The following is a 25575-nucleotide window of genomic DNA, read 5'->3' on the forward strand; positions in this document are numbered from 1 at the left end:
GGAAACTTGTCCAGGCTCCCATCGCTATTAACACCCACAATTCTGACTATAGAGCATGTACTATTAGAGTATGTTAATTAGTTTAGTGAAGGTTGGGACCAGGGTACATGGTCCCAACAAAGTACAGTTTGCTCATATGCAGCTCGTAGGGCTAGGGTTTTTGGTCCCTGCCATCATCGCTTTCTAAGAATATTCCAGGAAAAACTATCCTTTGTGGAACAAATAAATACACAATTCCTTTTAGAGCAATGGTTATCAAACCCATTACACATCAACATTCCTACTTCAGGGCCCAGCTTGGACCAGATAAACCAGAATCCCTGCAAGTAGATCATGGGCATCAGTATATTTTAAAATCTTTCCTGGTGGGAAGCCAGAGTTTGAGGTTCAGCACTTCAAGATCTCCTGTGAAGGTCCCTCGCCTATAACTGCTTTCTCCACCCATAAGCAGATCCTGACATTGACTGGTGCTCCTGAAACTCGGGGCATTGGGGAAGCGATGCTGTATGGGCTCTTTTTCTTTCCCCGGGAGCGGGAGTAGGCCCTACTCCTAAACAATGCTGAAAACATCAATGTTATGACTGAATAATAAAATGTATTCATAGGAAAACACATGCCGATTAAGAAGATGAGCTTTAGAAGTGTGACCTGGTTCTAATCTCAGCCTCACCTCATTCTACCTTTGAGACCTTGGCCAAGTGACTTAAACTCACGTTTCTTATCCATCAGATAAGTATCGATAAGAGTTGATGAGGCTAAATGAAAGAATGCATGTGGAGTGCTTAGGGCAGTGCCTGGCACAGAGGAAAAAACAGTAGTTTCCTTTTATATTTTTGTAATACTTTTTCCAAAGCAATATATTTAAATTAGTGAAAGATGCTTGCTTTAGCAACCTATGTGGGGCTCCCCCTCCAATTCACCTCCTTACCCAAAGGTCCAACCTAAGCAAATATATATCTATAAATGAATCACCTGATGGTTAGACTTCAAATGATTTCCTTTTATAAATAGGTTACTCAGCTCTGCACTCTATCACGTCAGGTTTGTTGCTCAGGCCTTTATCCACCCATTCCTGAACCGTTCTCTCTGACAATCTGGGGTTTTGTTTTGTGCTTACCGTAGCTTACTTTGTATTTAAAATGTTTCTTATGTGGCTCTTTTGTCAGTGAAATGAGAGACAATAAATTGTTTCTCATTTGCCATTTTTCGTATGTCTACTGCTGGACCTAGTACTGTAATGGTTGTTGCTCCTTTTCCTGTTGTCTGTCTGCTTGTGTGTGCATGAGAGAGAGTATGTGTATGTGTGTGCTGTATAGAGAAGAGAAGGAGAGAAGGGAACAGCTATCTGCCCCCTCCTTCTCCCTGCCAGCCATGTGCCCACTGTATCCGTGTTTCTACAAGGACCACCTAAGCAATGACAGTGAAGTAGTATGATACAGTTATACATACAAGCACAGTGACAGAACTGGATGTGCCTACAGTTCAGCTTTTAAGATCTGATAAGGATTCAAGTATTCACAGAGTTCAGTAGCACTAACCATAAGAGACTGAATATTGCTACATTACAAGGCAGAGTCCAAGAAAATAATAATAACTAAATTTGACATATGATGTAATATATGATACCATACCTTAAAGGGCTGCTAGTTGACATTCTCTGTGGATTCTGTATGGTCTAAGGCCATATAGCAGTGCCATATGAAAAATTAATTTGTGACACAAAAGAAGCCTGTTCCATAGGAGTGTTTATAATTAATATAAGTGAACTGCTTTTTCTGGCTCAATACTGCCAAAGTAGCTTATGAGATTCTGTTCATATAGTTATAAATGAGTGGAAAGCCATTGAAAACTCTTCAAACTAAGACATAAGGGAGATTCCTCTTGTTGGTGAAAAGCAGCATGTATTATGAGGCCACAGAAAAATTTTTTTCCAGCCAACTCATTGTTACCAGTCTGCCTTGAACTATTTTGCATGCAGATGAAACCTGTTTGGGTGATGCTTGTCAGCTGTTTTCCTGACAAGTAGTACAGAAATAGGCACCCTTGAAAAAGTGGCTCAACTTGACTGAACATTAGAATCACCTGAAGAGCTTTTAAAAATTCTATCCCACCTCAGACCAATGAAATCAGAATCAATGGAATCAAAATCTCTGGTACAAAATCTTTACTTGTTTTAAGTTTCCCAGATGATTCTAGCATACCAGCAAGATTGAGAATCCCTGTACTAGACTTAAGCAGTTTAAAAAAACAGGTTGTCTGTTATTACATGCATTAATCCTGCAAGGTTCCATAAAATGAAAGCTTTGGTGATTAAAAATTCCACCAGTCTAGAACCTTGAGTGAGTGTTATATGGACCTGTCATAAAGAATGCAAACTTGTTCTATTATATTTTGGTACATTTAGTGGAAGATAATTTTTGAATCAGCTTAATGGAGGCTGTGCTTTAGGGCAGTAACTCCAGTGGCCAAATGTAGGGTAAATTGGAGCTCTGTTTCTAGAAATACTTTACCATTGTTTCATGCCCTGATATGACTCTATTGATTCAATTTTTGGGACAGGACTTTGTTCAGAATATATTTTAGAAGGCGTTTAATAAGAAATCTGATATATTGTACAAGTGACATATAGAGTTTCAATTCTTTATAATATTTAAAGATAGGATATTAAATTTGCTTGTGCATAAAATTTCTATTATAAGTCAAGGATCAAAGAGGACATGAAGACAAGTGTGACCTGGCTTTATGTCTGCATAAATTTACTATTTTACTTTTGATGTTGAATACTGTACAAGTTTGGGAGTATGTCACCCCTGATCGCCATGGCACCCACTCAAAATAGCCATGGACATTTTTGGTCCCACCTCAAAAACAGCAGTGTTTGCAAAAGAGAGTCTATGGCCTATTGTATTAATGGTATACTGATCACAGGAATACCATTTTAAATAAAATTTTATTTTCACATTATAAAGGAAATAAATTCATATTATGAAAAGAGAAAACTGAACCCATTAAATATGAAAACCCATATCCCACTGCTCCACCTGCCTTGCTCAACCTGTTGATTTGCCTGTAATGTCACCTTTTACTTATGCCATTCCTAAAACTGACTTGTCCATAAAGTGTGTAAACTTCCAGACCTAGCTCCAGTACTAAGACTTCCATCAAGCCTTTCCGTTTGTATAGGAAGTAAATCTGAGGTTGCGGAACAGTCAGGAAGCCATAGCAATGGCCCATGAAAGATAATGAAGCCCAATTTAGGTAGTAGGCATGTGGTGGGAAGGAAGTGTTTCAGAGACATTGCAGAAGTAGCTATATAGTTGGAGGAAAAGGATGGGATAAGTGGTGAGAAGAATTCATGACTGTTACCACAGTTGACATAAAGCAACAATATATAAACATTTTTCTTTGGTTCAGGTGTCTTAACTCACTGACAAATTTCCCCCCAGGCTGTCTGATCCTCTGTCATTAGATTTTTTTTAAGTCATTGCTCTAAGCCTTGTCAACAAGCTCCTTCTACCAGCCCTGGGTCTGAAGTTGACCCTGGGATTCCTACTGGCCCCTAATCAACTGTGTTTTCTTCATGCTCTGGTGCCCTCGAGTCTGATGGTACCATTTCCTTGGTTTTCCTCATTTAAATGAAAGTGCTGAGATACTTGCCTAAAAGAAGGGCATTAAGACTGTGGTATGCTTTCAGTGATGTGTAGTGTAAGCCCCTCTAGGGGCAAGGATGTACTATGCCGGAGTAACTTTCTTTTCATTCTGAATGCCTCCCTAAAAAGCACAGTTTGTATAAGTTTTTGTTAATGTAAAAAGGGAACATTCAGGCACCTTTTGTGTCCTGCTGATGTGTAGGGCTATTTTTAATTTTTGTTCTTCACTCTTTTTCTGTGCTTGTGATTTTAAAGGTGCCAGACTGACTGCCCTCGAGCGTAGCGTCCCCAATTTCTCCCAAGAAGAGGAAAAATACGAGACGCAGCAGAGCTGGTCATGTCTGGGTCCAGCATATTAGCCTGACCCACTCTGGAAGAATGTTCTCCAACATATAAAGGAGAAGATTGTTCCCTGTGAATACAGTCCATCTGCTTTCATAGCTGAGAGGACAAAACCTGTTGTGGCAGCACCACATCACTGCAGGGTTTGGGAATCCAGCAAGCCTAGTCACTCATTCTCTCTTTGGAAAAACTAGGATTGTTTTTTGTTTTGTTTTGTTTTTTCCTTTCATCCCCACCTGTCAAAATTCTATCCTTTAAGGTTGGGCTTAACTGCCTCTTTCTCCTCAAAACCTTTTCTGAGCCTTCTCAGTTGCTATTTCCCTTTCACATTTCCATTACACTTTCTCATGTGACACTTCGTCATGTGATCGTAGAATGTATTTAGTCTCGTAATGACTGTAAAAGGTACTGGTATTGTCTAACCCATTTCTGTATGTCACAAGGAAGCAGAATATAGTACTGGGCAAAGAGTAGATATCTGGCAAAGTCTGTTGAACAGAATGAGAATGCCAGCACTTATCTTTTTAGCCTGACCTTTAGGGCTCTGCTCTGATCTTTCCATCTTATCAGTGATTGACATCTCTCCCAGGTGCTCATAGGTAGTTCTCAAGCTCTCCATCAGCCATGTAAGCTCAGGTCTTGGATTCCAGATATTACACTTTGGACAGCCGTGGTCTGAATCATAACTGTCACCTCTACCTGCCTTGAAGACTGGCGTGACCAGTGGTCAGTGACAGTGGCCAAAACAACGTGTTTCCCAAAATACGATCCACTTATCACTGGTAGTCCCCGATGGGTCATCAAGGAGTCCAGTTTGGTGTCTGGAAAGGGAAAGAGTAATAATTAAACATAATTTTGTTAACCTACATTTAACAATTTTATTAAATGTGTTAAAAATTTGTTAAAATTTAAAATTATAATTTTCACAGGAATCTAGTTTACTCGTAATAATTATCACATTCTTAAAGATTGCACATGTACCACAAAACCTTTTTTGAATGGTATTGTTTAATTAGTGTTCAATAATGGTGCCATTCCACTCAGAGTATTTTCATGTCGCGTTACCGTTTTTTCTGCTTGCTGCCAAACCTACACTTTCATTATTACTATCACATCGCATTATTTCTTCAATTCAACCAAAATAGATCAGTGATTTAAGTATGATTCATTGAAGGTGGAAAAAAATAGTAATAAGGATAATACCATAAATATTATTTCAGATTAATAATATTACAAATGTAAATTTTAGTGAACAGGATTTTAATATAAACATTGGAAGGGAATCTGTATATGTTGGGATAAATGTGATGATTTTGCCCAGGCAATTAAAAAAGAAAAGTTTGAATACTAAGTATGATGATGACTCTAAAGACTAGACTTTATGAATTGAGGACCCTTTTGCCTATAATCCCCGATATGTTTTCTGTAATGAAATGTAGTTAGTGGCATGAAGCTCTCAGAATTTTAGCACCACTTTCAAACATAGCACAGTGAACTTTCTAGTAAACCCATTAAGTCTTTTTTTTTTTAAATAATCACAAAAATAGTGCCATATAAAATAACCTAATGTTGTTACTAAAGGCAGTGAACATCCAAAATGTTAAAGGCACCTTTCTAAGATTTTATATCTTATAGTGAAAACAGGTTACAAGTTAACTCTTGGATAGAAGTCTGCAAATCAAGCCACAACGTTTATTATAAATATTATACAAAAATTTTTATTAAATGTCAAGAATATGATTTCAAGACTTTATAATATATCAATTATTATATATCAATTATCAGTTTTCAAGAGTTTAACTCTTTTTCCAGCACTTGATATTTCTTATTCCTTAGGGGCAAAAACTGATGGACTATACTGTAAAGACATTCAAATCCTGAAACGGAATATAAAGAAATCCTTTCCAGGGCCAAACGCAACCAAAGAGGATTAGAAATTCATTTGCCTCTTTTCTCTCAAGTTGAAACATTTAGCCCTCTTATTTTTAGGTGTGAAATGGTTGTCAATCCAGTGTGATGGAGTGCTGAAAGCAGTCTTCAGTGAGAAATCTCTCCATAATGTCAGATCTGCATTCGATCCTGATGCACAGAACTAGGCAGAAGCAAGGTTAAGACCATAGATGCTGAAACTAGACTGCTTGAATCCGAAGTTAGTTAAACATTTTTGTCACTCAGTTTCCCTATCTGTAAAATAAGGATACTAACAGCCTATCACATAGGTTGTTGTAAATATGAAATGAATTAATATATATAAAGTGCCTAGAAAATGACTGACACATATGAAGCACTAGGTTTGCTATAGCGTATTTGTAAAAGCCTAGATTCTTGCTCACATTCCCAATGACCTGTAATTACTTGTTAAGACTTTTTTTATCTTAGTAGAAATAAAGAATAAGAAGGGAAACTGAACGTGGATATGATCTCTTGCTCAAGATTCTCATGACGGAGCCTGATATAGATACACATTGCAATAAGCACAATGCCTCTCACTGACATAAATATTTTTCCTCAAATTATGTTTTATTGTTATTATTTAAAACAATGAAATTTTTAAAGCTACACCTTATATCTATATGTGGTCCAGATGCCCCGTGAATTATTTTAAGCATACTGAAAGTTTGCAGAGCAGAGGACCAGAGGGACTCAAAACCTGACAGTACGTGGAACTGTTGCAGGATTTAGCAATATTCAAACTAAGAACAGACCTGGAGGCAACACTAACTGAATTGTAACATTTTAAAGAATGTCACGTGTAAGAGATGAGACTTGTCTCATGAATCCCTACAACACAGAACTGGAACTATTGGGTAGCAGTTAGAGTAAGGAAACATTCCTGGTCAGTATGAGAAGGAACTTTCTAGCAGTCAGAGCTCTCTGGAAATAAAAAGGGATTACCTTTTGATCTGCCCAAGCTTTTGTGAAAAGGGTCGAAGTTTGAGTTTGGTCCCAGTTTCCTCACCGTGTGATTGCCCACATAGACTCTGCAAGGAGAACGGCTTTCCTGGACTACGCCTTCCACTCCTACCATCCTGAGCCATCTCCCTCTTAGACTTTCATGTGAACGTAGAGGCAGAGCACCGGCCTTAGCGTCAGGAGACTTGATTTCTAGTCTGTCACTACCTGTGGGATCTTGGGCTGTGATGGTCAACTCCTCAACTGACTCACATAAAATCCCCATCATGCTGGCCCTACAGGGATAGTGGTGGCTCTCCTGGTGATCTTGCTTATGATGATGGTGGCGATAGTGGCGGTCTTATCGCAGATACTAACATTACAAATCTGCCTCCTTCCCCACGTTGGCTTCTATAGCAGGACTGAAGGTGTTCCTTGCTGTGCTCTCAACAGTCAATCCCTTTTTTCTTTCAGGCCGCTGTGCTCGCTGTGGGGAAAATGTAGTTGGGGAAGGGACAGGATGCACTGCCATGGATCAGGTCTTCCATGTGGATTGTTTCACCTGCATCATCTGCAACAACAAGCTCCGAGGGCAGCCCTTCTATGCTGTGGAGAAGAAGGCCTACTGTGAGCCCTGCTACATTGTAAGTTCAGATTTGATCCTCACCACTTTACAAAGATATCTGATTTGGCAAAGTACAAATAATGTTAGACAGAATGTGGCCATCAGATAGATCTTTCCTTCGCCTCAGGCTTCAAAATGTGTATGTATAAATTGGCATACCTTATTTTTTCCATGTGTTCACAAGAAGTCAGAAAGCTGTGTTGGGATGGGGCTGCCATTCAATTAGTGGTCTGCTGGTAAGATCATCAATCACCCTGTGGCTTTCAAGCATGTGTGTAGGAGCTAGCACGTTGCCCCCTGAAGCATCAGAAGGCCTCCCATGTTGCAGAGTCACACCTCTTATTAGGTCTCACCCTGCATTTGAAGTTGTTTGTAGAGAAATGTTACACGGTCTCCGGACTTGTCAATCCTCTTTCAAACTCTCGGGCCTTTTGAAAAGATACTTCTTTTCTACCCAGAATGTTTCTTACTTATCATACCCAGCAAGTTTTCAATGATACAAACAGAGAAACCCTTTATTATAGAGCACCTTAAGGAGAAATGAATAGTAATGCTGACTGAGCTAATAATTTTTTTTAAAGAACACAACAACTATATTTTAATAATATCACTGGATTACTAAAAAAAAAAAAAAACCCTAATAGTCACATTATCTTAGCTTTTTGACAAGCTACTTAAATCTACACATTAAGCTCTCTTATGATAGAGCAATGTAATGAATGAACATAATTTTTTTTAAATCAGAAGTAAATTTCTTCGCTGTCCTTCCACATGATTTTAATATATCTGTTTAACACTTGCTAGTGGAAACAGTAGTGCTTTTTTTGCAACCCCACAGAAGAGCCATGGTGTGGCCCTCAGTGCCAGGCATTTCAACATAAAAGAAGCTTTGGGTACAAGATATTGGGAGTTATACATAGCGGATCCCCAAGTTTCAATGTTATTGCAGAAGTTTCTGTCCCTGTTGACATTTTCCCATAACCCGACAGCTCTAACTCATTGCAACCCTGGAGTCTGTAGCACAGATCTGAAAGTTCTTCAAGATTAAGATCTTGCAGGATTTAATTCTGTTTTGCATTTCTTAGGTTCAATTTTATTTCATTTTCCTCCCCACAGGCAACTTAAACACATATAGCATCATTACAGTGCCGTACAATGTTAGAGCTGAAAAAAAACCTCTTAAGATCATTTGTCTAACTCCTCTCTTTAGAAGTGAGAATACAGAGACGCAGAGAGAAAGGGAAACTGATTTTCATCTTCTGTCATTACTGTCAGAGACAGCACTATATTCAGTTGTTGGCACTCCTGGTCCCATGTTCTCTGCAGACAACACACGGTTTTAGTTTGTCCAGACCTAACCGCAAACACGGTAATGTCCTGTTGATCTGGAAGGAGTAATTATACATCAGGGAAAGTTTAGTAAACAAAAGCTTACCTCTGTAGTAAATAAGAACATTTCATATATCACTTTTTGAAATTTTTGGAAAGAGAACACTACAAAATATCCTGGCTTTGTAAAAGATTGTGCAGGGTGTCATTCATAATGGCATTCACATAGGACCACCACTATGAAATTATTTTTATTGCAGTGAGCTCTGTGACAGAGATGTTAGCAGAACCTATAGAAAGAAGCACCTGTTGCTGTTTCTCCTTATATTATGTGGCCACAGACAGCTGTGTTTTATGATGATTCTGTGGCAGTCTTCTTCATTTTTTCTTTTATCCCTTATGAGCTAGGAATCATATAAAAATACTGAGAAACAATATAACATGGTATGAAAATCATGAGTTTGAATTTGGTTCTATCACTTAATGCTTTGTTTCCTTAAGAGAGTTGCTTGATATTTTTAAGCCTCAGTTTTCTCATCTATGTAATAGGGATTATTTCAGGATTTTCCCCAAAGGTTTGTGAAGGTAAAATGAGGCAGTTCTTGTAAAGCACACTTGGCTTGCTCCAGGAATGAATGCTCTTCTAAGATAAATTTTGATAAGATTTCTGGCCTATTTAGCATTTTTGAATACGAGGACCTTACACGTGCTGTAAGATTCATTGGGCTTTAGGAAATTGTTTATATCTATGAGACATACCACTCTTCCATTTTTAAATGTTCCGCTTGCTCTCCTGAGTATGTGATAAAACCAGAGAAAGTCTAATCTGGCTAAATTATGGGTTTCTACAATGTGTGGGTTTATTCCAGGCATAGGAGCTCAGTGATTCTTTAGACTGCAGCTTCTTCTGCTATGGTCGCCTGAACTATACTATGCTTATGTTAAGAAACACTGTCTGGGAGATATTCAGTCACATTCTTAGGAGACCTGGGTGAATTCAAATAATGGAAATTCTTACCATCCTTTTGGACTTCTCTCCCCCATAAGAACCTTTAATCATGATTTCTCTTTAATGAGATCCATCTATGGTGATTCTAAAATGTAATTTAATTCTTATCAGAATTCAGTTAAGCTTTACTCAAAGACCCTTGGACAATACTGATTTCAGAATTCGGCACAGTCCTCTAGCTCTTAGATGGATGTTTTAGCATTTTAATTTCTTCTGAACTTTCATAAGTCTAATAAGTTGCCTCACTAGAAATGTAAAGAGTTTTCTTCTGGGGGGACTGGGAAAGCTGGGAGCATAAAATGTGGACGGACCCTAGAGCTGGGAACCAAAGCCCTTAGAACAAGCACCTACAATGCCATTCAATCAAATTGCCCCTTGTTCCATTGGTGGAAACTGATGTCTGAAAGACATCCTGTACAGAGAAAAGCTAGGCCCTGGGCCTCAGTCAGTTTGTGTTTTGTTTGTTTGTTTGTTTGTTGTTTGTTTTTAATTGATGGAATCAGAATACTGAAGATAGTGGTTTAGTTAATTATTTCTGTGTAAAGACCACCCATGTTTGAAGCTATGAGTCTGGGAAAGAGACCAGTCTAATACAAATTTAATTTATTCTTGCCTAAATTGATCAATTTTAAATCATATTTAAATTATATAATTTTGAGGGAAAATATGTCAATAACGTCTTCATCGTTGCTTCAACGATTATTCATATTTTACTATATTATCTTAATCATTAATCTTTGTGTATACATAGCAAATTTAAACAAATTGAATTCTGTGAAGCATTATAATTCTCTTCAATCATTTTATACATTTCATTTCTCCTATAAATTTATTTTATAAAAATATGTATATAACTTCCCATTGTTGATAATCATTATTTTTAGATTGTTATCTGTATAGTTTTATATTATGTTTACATGCTAAATTTTAAAACCATATGTCAAAAGAAAGGTATCGAGTATTTTTCAATCTTTTAGTATTGTAAAAGCATGCCTATAAATAACTAAGTAAAAATTTTATATTTTATTTTTAATTTCTTTCTTAGCATAAATTCTTTGATTTACATTACTGAGTTTACAGCAATTTGGAGAACATTTGCTAGATTTCTTTAGAAAGATTTACGGAACCACCTGTGATAATGAGATTGTATGTTAAATTATAACATCCACTATTGAAGAAGTTTATTTATATTTAGTTTGAATCGATTTAATAAGTGCACTATGCAATAGTTGTTTTAATTTGAATTTATGTAATTATTAGCAAAATCAATGAAATGCCTTTCTACTTAGTGATAGATCTCTTAACTTAGTTTTCACTGTTCTTATGGATTTGTATAAATGAACAGCTTAAAATTAAGGGCACTAAACTTCTTTGGGATTTAAATTGCTGTAAATAGAATATATTGCTTCTAGTCCTTGCTCTCCTGGTATGACCTTGGTCAAGTCGTTTAATTTCTGAGTACTAGTAGCCACATTTATTAAAGGGTGATACTTTTCTCCTGTCTTCAAAGAGAAGGAATGAACAAGTGTGTCATTCGTACATCATAAAATTGTTTATTAATATAAGGCTTGATCTGATTAATAACATTATTATCATTGCTTTTTCCCTCAGCATTATCTGATACAATTTAGAAATTCTCTAAGTTTGGGGTAGTATCATAGCTGCAGTTGCTATGGAAATACAGAAATAAATTGATGTCATAGAAGCAATATGAGGACATATATGAGAAGAAGAGGTTCCTACTTTGCTTAAGAAGATTATTTTGTTGGTATGAGTATGAAGAACAGCAACAGGGCCTCCGCTTATGTGTCCTTTTGCCCTTAAGGAGACAGGTTTACTCATAACCGTAGATTTATAAAAGAATTTTTGAATTCTAAGCATAGCCAAAGAGTCTGGACCTACAAACACAGCACATTAGAGATTCTCAGCAAGTCTGTTTACAAAATGGCAGCCAACGATCTTCCCCTGGACCAGGCTCTTATTCCGAATGGATCAGATCCAACTTCTAACTCTCCAGCAGTGGAAGCTGGTACAGACATTTTTATGAGAGTTAAAATCCAAGTGATTAAAAGGCCCCAGGAAATAGAAGGTCAACTCCACAGGAGACTGAATACTTTAAGGTTCTTGAATTTGACGCATTAGTGGCCAACACACCAGCAGCCTTTTTCTCTCTTATGTCACTAAATGGCTGCAGTTAAAACATTCTACCTTTTCAACCTACATGAAGAGGAAGGTTTCGTTGTTTTTGTGTGTGTGTGCTCAGTTCTTCCTAATAAAATGTTTTAAAGGCAGTTATGGCCAGGGCTTTATGTGAGTATTGGGAAAGGAACTGAGAGTTTGGACTAAACCTGAAAGATCCACATGAACTTCCCTCCTTCTCTCTTCTTAATTGCCCACCTCTGCTCTCTCATCTCCAAAGAGTCTCTGTCTCTCTCTCTCTCCACACATGTGAGTACACACGAGCATACACAAACACATACACACGCACACATGATATTACATCATCACCCCACAAGTATTCTCCCAGGAAGGAGAAAAATGGTTCAAGAAAGAGGAAATATTCGCTTGAGAGATTTAATAATGCTAATAAGTGTGAATAGTTATCTCTTACATTTGCACAGCCTCTAACATTTTACAGTGCTTCTGAATATTATTGCATATCATCATGCCTAGTAGAACATCGTGAAATAGACAGAAGGGAAATTATTAGTCCCATTTTACAGCAACTTTGATATTTTCAAAGTAAAAGACAAGATGAAAATTAGGAACAGATCTCCTAACTTGCACTTTATTGCTGGGTCCATACTACCAACCTGAAGCTAATATTTAATTCCCTCAAAACATGCAGATACTGATAGCCCACTGTGATTATAGCCTTCTATTTCCAACAGTTTAGTTGATGACTACATGAATTATGCCTTACAGAATTACAGAACCTGAAATGCTGAACTTATACCAATAAAAAACTGTAAGCCCCTGTCTTTTCTTCAGCATGTGCATGTGGCTTTCCCTGAAATGCCACGAGTTTTAAGGCAAAAACCCCATTTTATGTTTTAAAGTAATTATAATAACAACTAACATTTGTTTAGCGCTTTCATGTTTCCAGAGTACCTTTATGTCCTATCACCCTCTAACGATCCTAGAAAATAGGTACAATTATATTTGCCTAAATTTCCTGTAGAAACTGAGTTTTAGAAAAAGTCAACTTGCTCAGTTCCATCGATTACAAGTGTATCAAACTGCCTTCTACAAAAAGTTTATTTTAAGTATTCTATGGGCATTCAAAAAGAATGTATATCACCTTTCTGAAAAAGCGACTCAAAGAAATATTCCAGCAAATAAATTAATCAAAATAAAGTGTGTATGGGAAATCCAGATCAAATAAAATAGAGATAACAATGAACCAATAAAACGAATAGTTAAAAATAGATAGGAAAAGATGTAATAGCAAATTCAGACCACAAGAAAACATTAATTACCTACTAACTACAGTATTAATAGCTGACAAAGTACAATTCAAGACAAAGCTGTTTAATAGGCCAAAGAACATAATTTTATTGATAAATGTCACAGTTCCTAAGGAACAGTCCTGAGCCTTTCTTCATTAAATATCATTATATTGAAATATATAATGTGAACATATTGATGAAATACAAGATGAAGATGGTGAAACCATATTCTTTATAAAACTTTAACACAGAGACTTTGACAAACCATTACAAAAGTTGAATAGTATGATTAATATGATTGATTTAATCTATACAACCAGAGAGATTATATCTTCTTTCCAAATCTCCATGGAAGATTAAAAACACATCATATCACAGGTTAAAAGCTAAATGTAGACAGTTCCTACTGTGGTTAGCAGAATTGTACATAACAATATAATGAGACAAGAAATCTATAGAACGATAAACAAATAAACAGATTCCTGGGGTAAAGAATTCTTAGAAAGCAATGATGATGACAACACTATGTGGCAGCGAGAAGGAAATACAGTCCAAGTTGAATTTAAGTAAAACTAGGTTCATTAACTGCAACAAGAAAAAGTCAAATATATTAACCTAAATCAACTTAAGGGAAGAAGGAGCTAGTTAAAATAAAGACAGTTATTGATAAAATGAAAAATACTAGAATTTTTAAATACAGGAGATGATTCTTTGAAAAGAACAATAAAATAAACTTTCAGTGAAGGTAATGAAGAAAGAAAAACTTAGAGAAAATTAACAATGAAAAAAAGCTCTTAGCATTGATATATAAGACATTTAAAATTTTTTAAAAATTTTTTGCACTTCGTTTTACATAAAAGAGACTATTTTCTGTGCAAATCTAAAATAGAGGGGAAGAAATCTTGAATAACTTCAAAAACATTATTGAAATGCAGAGTTACAACCTGAGAAAGAACCAAGAAATTTCACTAACAAGGTTTTTCAGATCTATAAAAACCAATTCCTGTGTTGTTTCAACTTTTAGAGCCTAGCAAATGAAGATAAGCTTCCCAAATCATTTTATAAAAGTAGCCTGATCCCAACTAGTAATACCTAACCTAAGTTGGCCCCAAAAGAAGACTATGCTAACCTTTCACCAATGCAGAAATCCTAAGTGAAATATTAGCAGACTGATGCCACGTAACGAAACATCCCAGGTAATTCCATGATGGCAATTTAGCACAATATTAAGAACGTTGTAACATACTTCATTGTATCAAAATTTATCAAAATTTTTTTAAAAAGTAGACAGTCATCCTTATAGAAGCCAAAAGGTCATTAAATAAAATTTATCACATTCTTATTTTAAAAAAATTAATAATACAAAACAAACTCTAGGTAAAATAGAATAAAAAAAATTGTGTTCCCTAGGGTAAAATAATGGCCAGCCTTCTTCCTAAATCTCCCTAGTTATGTACCAGATCACTGCTATTATATTAATATTGTTCTTAATATTCTAGCCTAATGGAAATTGGGAAACAAAAGTTGTATGTATAATTTTTATATAATAACCTTTTTCTTTGATTATATACATTTCAATTTATTACATTTTTAACAGGTACAAATATAAAGCATGTTATGATGCTTTATGTTTGTGTTTTATGTGCTGTTTGCGTATAGTGTTCCTTAATTTTAAATAAATGACATTGTAACATACTTTTTTATGAGAGTTTTTTAAAGTTGGGGTTATAATATTAGGATATAAACTTTTTACAGATTATATGATTATTCTTCTAGAAAATCTGAGAAAATCTATAGTAGTAGAAAAATGTTTAATAAGCTGACAAAATAAAATAAAAAATTCAGGTTTAGAAAATATAACAGGAAAAAAATACTTATACAGAAACAACAATAAATATAAAATACCTTTAAAAGCATAAATGGTCTAAGTGAAGAATGCTATAAAATTTTACAGGAATAATTAAGTCATGAGCTAAATTATTTGGGGATTGAATATGCTTTGGAAAGCACCTTGTCCTTCAACAGGCATTCATAATAGCAACCTATAATTACACAACAGCAAGGCTTTCAGTGGGAGAAGAATGGTTACTGCAGTGTCCATTGCTAATCGTCTTTATTTAGCCCTTTTCCTAAAATAGCCCCCAGCCCTGCTGATTTTAGTTACTGGTCACCACATCCCTGCAGGCTCTACATGGTCTTTGGTAAGGATAGTGATGCACACACCTGTAAGTAGAATGCCCAGAACAAGAAAGAGGCCTAGCTCAACATAATCTTTTCCTCCAGTTCCTATCCCAAACGATATTACTTTCTGTTGTCATAGAATTAGAATGTCTTTTAAGGCTTGAGAGGAACCTTAGAAATTCAATAATGTCATTTTATAGCTGAGAAAACCTAAAGCCCAAGAAAGCTAACTGATTAGCCTGAGGTTATATGGTTTATTAATGGCAGAGGCAGGAATAGAAACCATAAACCTTGATGATGCCTTCAAAGAACTGCTTTCTTTGGGACCGAAATGAAGAGGTTTAACCATATGTGGCTACGGGCTCCAGAAAAACATCCCTGGCAAATGCTGGATTCCATAAATTTTGGTTGGGCAGTGTAGAAATAAGACAGTGTTTCCTTCAGCCCCAACCAAGATGTAGAGTCTCAGATTTCCAGGTTAAATGCCTCTGAAACTTTATACTAGAACCTTCTCTCTGCCCTAGTTTGTTTATTTTTAAATCAAGCATGAACTCACCACTTGGTGTTTGCCAGAGTTTGGAAGAATGTCAGCATCAGGCCACTGTAATAATGGTTTATGATTATTTAATCCTATTACTTATACACTTCATTAGGCTGAGTGAATTGTTGGCAGTGGTTCAGTAAACTTCCTACTTTAGAGATAAAAGGGTGGAAAGAAAATAGGGAAGGAGTCTGTTCCTCATTTTCTTTCATATTTATCTTCTATTTCTGACAGGATAAAGGAAAGATAATTCTTCAGCTACAGTATGGAATCTGTGTTAGTAGGGTCTTCTGAACTGCTCTGTATCCTCGGAAGAGAAAAATGTCTATAACTTTACATTTCTAATTAGAAGAAAAAAAGATTGGGGCAACCGAAAGAGGCGTGAGGAGAGAGAGAGAGAGAGAGAGAGAGAGAGAGAGAGAGAGTGTGTGTGTGTGTGTGTGTGTGTGTGTGTGTGTGTGTGTGTGTTATTATGCTTTAAAATTGATCTTAAAAATAAACCTGAAAATTAGTTCAAGACTCCTAGGTAAGATATTCAATTTTTCACATACAGGACCTGGTGTGAGGCAGCAAATGATTTTTTAAAAAGAATATAAGAACTAAAAGTAAGACCTGGTTCATGCCCAGCTTGACCAGCTACTATTCTGTATTCACTTCATTTCTTCGAGCTTCAATTTCTCCACAAATAGAATGAGAATAGTTTTTTCTTACCTCAGTGACTAAATGAGGGTTCGGAGTGGCTGAGAGGGCTGAGGAATAAAGTCTAGTGTGGGGACTTTGAGCAGTAGTACCTGGGCGGGGTCAAGTCCCAGGGACGTCCATACAAAATCTGCAAAAATGAATTTTACCTAACTTGAGTCACCAACAGACAGTTATTAATCAGCATTTCCAACTCTGGAATGTTAGCTGCACACTGCTGGTTTGAGAGCTCACAGTCTGAGGGGCAGCTGCAAGTCATGAGACTCAGGAACCTTGGTTCTCCCCAAACGTTTCAGAGGTCACTTGCTTTGGAATCACCTTGAAGTCCTCATTAAAAAAAGTAAAGTTCTGGACAAGCAGCCAGGAAATTTGCATCTTTTACATGCCTCTTGGGGAGGCTTCTCATGCACATTCAGGCTTCAGGTCTCTGTATCTGTGTTCCAGCCCAGCTCATATATCTGTGTTCCCGTCCCAAAATACTTCACTCTCATTTCCCATACTTTCTTTTTATAACACTTGGCCAAAGTGGACTCTCTTCTCCTGGACATTGATACCTTTATGCATCTCTGTCTGTGCCCCAGGCTGCTGTCTGCCTTGTGCCTTTTCTCATCTCCATTGTTTGAACATCTCTATCGAGCAGCCTTAAAAAGCTTTCCTGGAACTTCCGCAAATAGATGTGGCCTTTCCTGAACATGCAAGATTTTGTTTCTTCCTCTCTCATAGGACTTAATTCTCTACAATTGGTATTATAGTTATTTGAGTCTGTGACACATTCTCTTACTGATTTGCCATCCTTAGAGAGTATGTGTATTGGGTTGGGGTAAGTGTTTGTCACATCTTATTCATCTTTGTTTTTTGTTTTTTGTTTTTTGTTTTTTGTTTTTCTCTCTCTCGTAGTTCTTGTCACAATAGATGAGCCTATTGCTGCTTTGATATTTATGAGGAACAGAGGGGGAGTTTGGAGGGGAGCCCTGTTTCATTCTAGATACCATTGTCTCCTAAGATGGTCTTTGACTCTTTGCCCTTAGGTGTACTTTGTACTTGGGACTCTTATGTGTGTAAAAGAAGCAAAGAGAACTTGGCTCTGGGAGTGTGTAAGAGCAATCATTGCTGAAATGTAAATGATTGAAGGGAAAGATATGAAAGTGAAGCCAGCTGTCTAGCTTCCAGCCATAGAATTATCATAAGTGCTGCAGCACTCAAGGTCAAACACACAGACCTGACTTGCAGACGAAAATTGCCAGGGAGTTTGAATGGAAGTTCTCTGATGTTCTGATGACTTTGAATGGGACATGGTAATTCCCTCCACAGCCAGACTTACTTTTAAAAAAAGGACATAAAAAAATCTGCTTTCTGGATTTCCCTTTTGCTCACCTGCCTGCAGAGTCAGGGAATGCCAGCTGAGGTTGGCGTAAACACTACAGCTAGGCAAGTACTCTTTTTGAACACTTCATAGTGACAAGTATAGTGTATCATAGGTCTTCAAAAAATATTTGTTTACTTTTTTAACTTAAAGATTATTTAATGATTCAGTCTCCTACATTTACAATATAGGAAAATAGGGTGCCAAGAGAGGGGAAAGGACTTGCTTAGGGGTGTCACAATTGAATGGATGCACTAAGAGCTCTAAGCAATCTGAAAATCGCAAACGCATATGTAATGGGTTTTTAAATTCCATCAAACACATTTTGAAAGGATAGGGTAGTAAACATCTTTCACAAAAGTTCTTTATGGGATCTTTAATACTGCTAAAAGATCTTTGAGGCAATTTATATTAATGAAGCCATAGGGATATGTTAGTTAAAACAACCTTCTAAAATTTACCCCCCAAAAAAGTGAAATTTGTATTCTAGCTTTGGCAGACTCTAAATTTTGTTATAAAGCATGACAAATATAGAGTTTTTTTCCACAAAATAGATACTGCTAATGTGTCAGGGCCTCGGAGGAAAGAACTAAGGGAAAGGAGTAAGGACATTTGAGGGAAAAGGAAGAATTCAACAAGAAAGCCTTCATGGAGGAAGAGATCTATACTAGTGGGTGGTATGGTAAGTCTTATTTTCTCCTAATGTTACACATTCATTCTTTTCTCACTCCTGACAGACAAGTGGGGAACGGTTACTATTCTTTTTTACAAAGTAACAAAATCAAGGCTTAGAAATACAAAGACTTTGGTAAATGAGGAATTAGTGCAGGATTAGAGTACAACGTTGAGCTCCTACACTTTAAATCTTAGCCTCTACCTTTCTCTTAAATAAATTCAAGCTAACAGATGGCCTGTCATTAGACAGGACTTTTTTTTAATTAGCAAAGCCTTTTTCTTTCTTTCTTTCTTTCTTTTTTTTTTTTGCTCCCAGTTCGGTTGCCACTGTTTTGAGAATCTTTCCCTATATCCTTCCAACTGAAGACAAGCTCTCCCTCCTCTGTATCCCCAGAGCTTTCATCTATACCTTTGTTTATCCTCATCTGAGTTTTAACCCGTTACTGTCTCCACCATACATTTACAACCCTCACCCTCAGGTATATAGACTTTGAGGTCCTTAGGAGCAAGCTCACTTTGTTGTTTTTGTGTCTCTTTTCCTTATTCACCCCCAGATCTAGTTCCATATCTCATAAAATAGCATCCAAGTAATACCTCTATGCCAGCTGGAAAATTACTGCTTGGCTATCGCCCATGGGAACATAGGCTATCGCCCATGGGAACATAGGCTATCACCCATGGGAACATAACATTCTAACAATAAGCTTTCTGCTTCTGTACGCTTGCACAACCGACCTGTGGGTTGACAGTTAGTAAAAAGAAGAAAAATAGACTTGTGTGTTCAAACAGGTTGAAGAATGGAGTTTAGGGCTTAAAAACTCTGTACCTCTGCATTTTGGGGCTGCTTAATTTTGGGTCTGTGTACCCCTGGCAGACCCAGCTGGCTGATTAAAGAGTGTGTTTCCTACAACTCACTGGTTTCTGGTGGTCCATGCGTCTATCGAGGGCTGGCAGCTACAACATCTCTCACCCAGGGTGTAGTTTTTTGTTTTTTTTTGTCTTTTTTAATGAATGTATTAGTCAGTTCAGGCTGCCATAACAAAATACCATAGCATGTGTGGCTGAAAAAATAGAAATTTGTTCTCACAGTTCTGGAGGCTGAAAATAAAAAATGGAGGCACCAGCATGGCTGGTTTCTAATGAGAGCTCTCTTTCCGGCTTACAAAAGTTCACCTTCTCACTGTGCCTTCACATAGCAGAGAGAGAGAGATGCCAGGCTCTTTGGTATCTCTCTTATAAGGACACTAATCCCATGATGAGGGCCCCACCCTCACAACCTCATGCTTCCCAAAACACCTAATTGCTTCCCAAAGGCCCCATCTACAAATACTATCACATTGAGAGTTAGGGCTTTGATATAAATTTGGGGGTGGGGGGGCAGTGCAGAGGCACAATTTAGTTCATAGCAGTGAATTACACATTTTGGCCTTAGGTCTGTGATTGCATTATTGGCATTGGTTGATAATGTGGTGATTAGAATATCCTATATTTCTTGGTATAGAAGCTACATACTTAGGTGTTTGACAGGTGTTTATTGAGCATTCTACTGCCTTTAAAGAATTTTGCCAATCGATAGAGCCCTATTCATGTTTAAAACATTGTACAGCCTTGCTACATTTTCCTTTAAGAATGCACTCTTACCCGCAAGATCTTATCTCATTTTTTAAGACCAGAGAAAAGAGAAAGACTTGGTTCTTTAGAGGATTGTTGCACATTCCTATTAGATCATTAGGAAATTGGCACAAGTGGCAAGAAGCCAGACTGGCCTGAGTCTGGCCGGACAGTGTGTGCAGGTCATTCCAGCAAAGCTGCTGGAATAACGATGTGTTCTCCCAGAAAGTACTTGTTGTCAAAGTCTCTTTTGGAATTGACTCCTTATGCACGGATCAATAAGCTTCACCAACTTGCCAATGTAATTAAGAGGTGGCAGGTTAAGCATTACTATTAATTAAGTTCAAAGTAAAATAAAAGAAAGAAGGTTGTTTTTGCAAAATGTGCTGTCAGATTTTGCTCGAGGGTGTTTCTGAGTTCTTATAGAGAAGAATCCAGGAAATGGAGGCAATTACTATCTCCATTGCCTTGGACAAAGTGAGCATTTAAATATATATATAGATAGATCTTGAATATTGAGTAAACTGCTGATTGTAAGAACCGTGGAATGAGCACCTTCTGTGCGTAAAGGGGTGAGTTCAGTGCTATGGAGGACACAGAGCTGCATGAGACTCAGCCCATGCTCGCACAGAGCCTTCAACTGGATGAGTGAGAAGCACCAGACATGCACACGACTGTAATACAAGGCATAATTTATCAGAGTGATTCAGGCAGTGGTGAGAGCTCAGGAAAAAGCACTGGGGGAGGAGGAGACCAGAATCCAGAAAGACCTCCCAGTTGATAGAACATTTGAGCCAGGCTTTGACAGTGGAGTAGGATATGATAAGGGGGAAAGAAAGAAGAAAAATTCCAATTTCTAGTGCATTTTTTCCATGTAAAACAGCCTTTAATCATGTGAATTTCCTACATCATATAGCAACTAGTTTGTTGTATGATATTTGTGTTGCCTTCACATGGAAGAATATGATTAATTAGCCTTTTTTTCAGAAAAGAATAACTCGATTCCCAATTGCCCAGGTTACTGTTGGATGGTGTTAGGTAATCTCTCTTAATCTCACTTTCTACCAGTTTTCCAGCTATGTTAATTATATATCTTTTAGCATTTACCACTTGTACCAATTGCTTAGCATAATAATACCTTATACTTAAATGCATGTGCTCAAAGTACTTCTTTATGGTTGTTTTTCATTTGATGTTCACAACAATCCCACAAGGCAGGTGTTGTTCCTAGATAAATCGTAAGAAAACTGAGGCTCAGAGAAGCCAACCCATAGAGCTAAGAAATTGAAACAGGGTTCTGACATCATTTTCTGGCTATGAATTTAGTTTTCTTACCTCTGCATCTCAGTTGCCTACCTAAATGGTTCTTCAGTCATTTATCCATCCAGTGAATATTTACTTTACCCTCCAAATTTCAAATATGGTAATGGTCATTGCAGGTACAAAGTTGAAAAAGGCACAATCTTCAGTCCTTGAGAAGCTCACCCTTAGAAAGAGAGTCATCCAGACAGACCACCATGTAGAATGCTACGTGCATACTGTGTATATGAACTGTCTGAGGATTGTACAGGGGAGGACATACAGAGACTGAGGAATAATTTTGTAGCTGTTTATCATGTCACAGTCCTATTTCCCCAAGTAAATGGTAAGTGTCTTATCAAGTCATAGGTCTCTGCCTCCCCTGCAGCTCCTTGCACAGACCTTGCACTACTGGGGGCATTCAGTCAATATTTGCTAATAATGATGCTGATGATTTTTACCTCTGACCTCTGGAACACTGGAGCAGTTTTCTGCTGTCCCTTGGTGTAATAGACTTTAATTTACAAATTTCAGTTATCTTTTTAAAAATCATTGTTAAGGAAAATAAACAAGTTTATGAGATAGCTTCTAAATACTAACACACTCAATACAGTAATGATTCTCTGTTTTAACCAGTTAATGTCCAACATTTGTAGTCTAGAGGGTTGTACTTGTATCAACTGTTCTCAAATCAGTGAATTGTAAATCTCATTAGGGGCTGTTAACATACAAAACAGCCTTTAATCAGCCTAAAAAATTCTAATTATTCCCAAGTAGCTAATCATTACTCTTTCATTGATGTTTTAAGTGGTATCAAACAGTCCAACTGTTTTCCACCAGAAGGGGATAGATTTCAATGCAATTCTGTGGCAAAGAATACCCATATTTTCAAAATTAGGGGGAAATTTTTTCCTCAGAACAAATCATGAATTGCACAAGCTTGGAATTCTGCTGCACAAGGCCTGAACTCTATATTGCTTTATTTGGGCCATATATTACAAACAGACTATTTCCAAGGATATTGATATGTATTTCCTGGTTTCTGAAATCTTACTATCAAGCTTTATGTACAAATATCAATTTGCAAAAATGCTAGAAATAAAGTGAAAATGAAATATTTTCTCTCATACATATATAAAAGAGCTTCCTTTAATCATTTAATTCCCAAGATATAATTAGTTTAATGCTGCTGTAGATAGGACCTCATTATAAAAATTCAAGGTGAGCAGTCTCTCTAGCTGAAGTGACCTTTTGATTAGGTCTCTCAGCATTTCCTAAAAATGCCAGAATACAGAGTGCATTAGATGGTAAATGAGTAAATTTCCTAAAAACGCTCACGTACAGAGTGATTTGCAAGGTAAATGAGTAAATCAGACTTGACTTACCAAAACACCAAGACACACACCCATGTGTGCATTCAAATACAAGCACAAGCTGGCACAAAAACCAGGAACCCTACCACAAAACAAAGCTTCGTTATATCCTGGGGGGAAATAAAAATTTATGTCTACCACAAAATTATGTTCTTGAAAAATAATATGGAAATTTATAAGCAGAAACTATAGTACTAATTTATCAACCAAATAACAATTTAAATGGAATGAGAAAAGAGTAACTGTAATTTAAAGATTTTTGAATATGGCTCTGTTAAGAGTGTGTGTGTGTGTGTGTGTGTGTGTGTGTGTGTGTGTGTGTGTGTGTGTCTAGGGATGTATTGAATTCGAGAATAATTTATGGAAAGTGCTGCCAGCATGGTATTTCAAATGCTCCACAATTTGAATTTAAACTGTTCAATGGGATCATTAAGATTATTATGCATGTTTTCCAAAGAGTTTGAATTCAAATGACAACTTAAAAAAAAAAAAAGTCCTTTAAAAACTGAGGAATGTTATTGCACTTATAGAAAGTCATGAAGTTTGAAGTAATTTGCCACCTCCCCTTCTGAAACAGTACCTGATGATAATGTGCGCAAGAGATAAGGATGTGGAGAAAGCATATATTGCATACAGATTCCCTTGAGGAGTAAAACTGTAAAGCAGACTTTATGGACAACAAATTATTTCATTTAGTACAATTGACAGCAGAAAATCAGGAAAGGATGTAGATCAATGTGAGATCTAATGATGGCAGACTGTCACTGAGTAGTACATAAAAGGCCCCTTCAAACTCATCAAGTATGCCCTTTGGTCTCTTTCTATGGGCGAGTCTTGGAGGTCTACTTTCATTTTGTGCCAGTTAGACAATTGTTCACTTGAACAATTTATAAAAGAAACAGAGGAGTGCTTACTCAAAAGGAGTCTTTTTGCAATGGAATTTGCAGTTATTTTGCAATGGATTTACTATTATGTTCTTTTAAGTAAGCGTAGTTCCAGTGATGGGAAATTTACTAGCTCTCAAGGCAGCTTTTTTTCCTTTGCTGAACTCTCTAAAGATTATAAGGTTAATTCTTATTATGGACAGAAGTCTGTTTCCACAACATCTACTCATCTGTCCACCACAAAGAAGACAGCTGAGAAGACAGCGAATAATACATCTTCCACATGAAAGCCTTTTGGTTATTTGAAGAAAGTTCTCAAGTCCATCTGAATCTTCCCTTGTGCTGTCTAAATTCTGTTTCCTCCATCCATTTGTTGTCTGTCCTGATATCAAAGCCTCTTACCATCTTGACCACCTTCTTCTGGACCAGTCCAGTATGTCAATATCATTCTTCCAGAGCAGGGCTTAGAACTTCAGTTGTCTTAAATAAAGAAATTGGCCCAATGAGACATGTAGAACTTCATTTAAAAGACAAATAACAACTAAAATAAGAAGATTCTGAATTATGTTACATGTTTTAAGATTGAAAGAAAAATTTTTAACCCATTTCCCAATGCTAGTGGAGTAAAGTCACATTGCATATTAGATCTTATTCTCTTCCACCTATTTTAAGCAGAAGAGAAATGAGATATATGACATCTATCATTTTCTAACTTACTTTAAAGTATACGTTTCATCACCATCCAGGAGTAACTTAATCATTTCTTTGCACCTTTAGCCTTCAGCACTGTCTTGGTACAGGTGATGTCCATTAATTGTTGAATTAAGGAACAATAAAAATAATCACTATTTAATGCTTTCTACTTTATAAAACATTTCGAACTTAAATTTAAGCTTGGCGTGCAGAGTTTTCGTTATTGTTTGTTTTTGTTTTTAATATGAGAATATCAAGACTCAGAGGGCTTAAGGGATTTGCTCAAGAGCACAGAGCTGATCAGAGAATTTGAATGCAAGGCATTGTGGCTCTAACCTGTCATTTAGACTAGAGCATCCGTAAGTCAGTTTTCTGTCACTTCCATGGTTTGCCTGAATAGGATATATTTGTAAATGGTTTGAGGGGAGAGAGTGCTCTCTGATTTTAATACACTTGTCAGAGGTGTTATTCAAATTCAAGGACTTTTGGTAAACTTGAAAACAATCCTTTGGATTTCCAGGAGCTGTTAGAGCAGCATTTCTTTGGAACATTGCAGTCTCTCTATCCAAAATAAATCTGCAGTAACGTGCGAGAATGGATAGTCTGTGAGGGCCAGAAATGAGGCAACCTGTGAAACCTTTCTTTAACGGTTCCCAGAAGGAGGCTCCTTTTGTATCCAAATCCATCAGTACTAATGGCAGAAATCAGGCTTCAGTGAAGACGGTGATGTTCCCAAATGAATTTGCTGTGGAGTCAAGGGAAGAGTTTAGGCTTGAGGCTCCTAGACTGCAGCACGTTTCTCCAGCAAGTCGGACACAGTCCTGCAGAAGCATGGGCTTATGCTTAGTCTGGAACTTTTAGTAAAAGTTCAATGCTTCTATTTGGTTCTCCGTTCTAGTGAAAATGCCTCCTCGCTCCTGCCTTCTTGACCTCATCACCATTGCTCTACACCCTTCCCAC

General features: G+C 37.0%; 1 protein-coding gene across 26 annotated transcripts in view; it reads left to right on the forward strand.

Annotated features, from left to right (window-relative positions):
- LPP (LIM domain containing preferred translocation partner in lipoma) overlaps window positions 1-25575 on the forward strand; it is a 605586-nt gene that overhangs the window by 490107 nt on the left and 89904 nt on the right. For all 26 annotated transcript variants that reach the window (XM_039850683.1, XM_039850695.1, XM_039850680.1 and 23 more), the window contains one exon: window positions 7359-7528. In XM_039850683.1, the coding sequence (XP_039706617.1) occupies window positions 7359-7528 (170 nt within the window). The remainder of the gene's footprint in view (window positions 1-7358; window positions 7529-25575) is intronic.

This window comes from Pteropus medius, unplaced genomic scaffold, assembly GCF_902729225.1.
Source record: "Pteropus medius unplaced genomic scaffold, Ma_sr-lr_union100, whole genome shotgun sequence".
NCBI classification, from domain to species: domain Eukaryota; kingdom Metazoa; phylum Chordata; class Mammalia; order Chiroptera; family Pteropodidae; genus Pteropus; species Pteropus medius.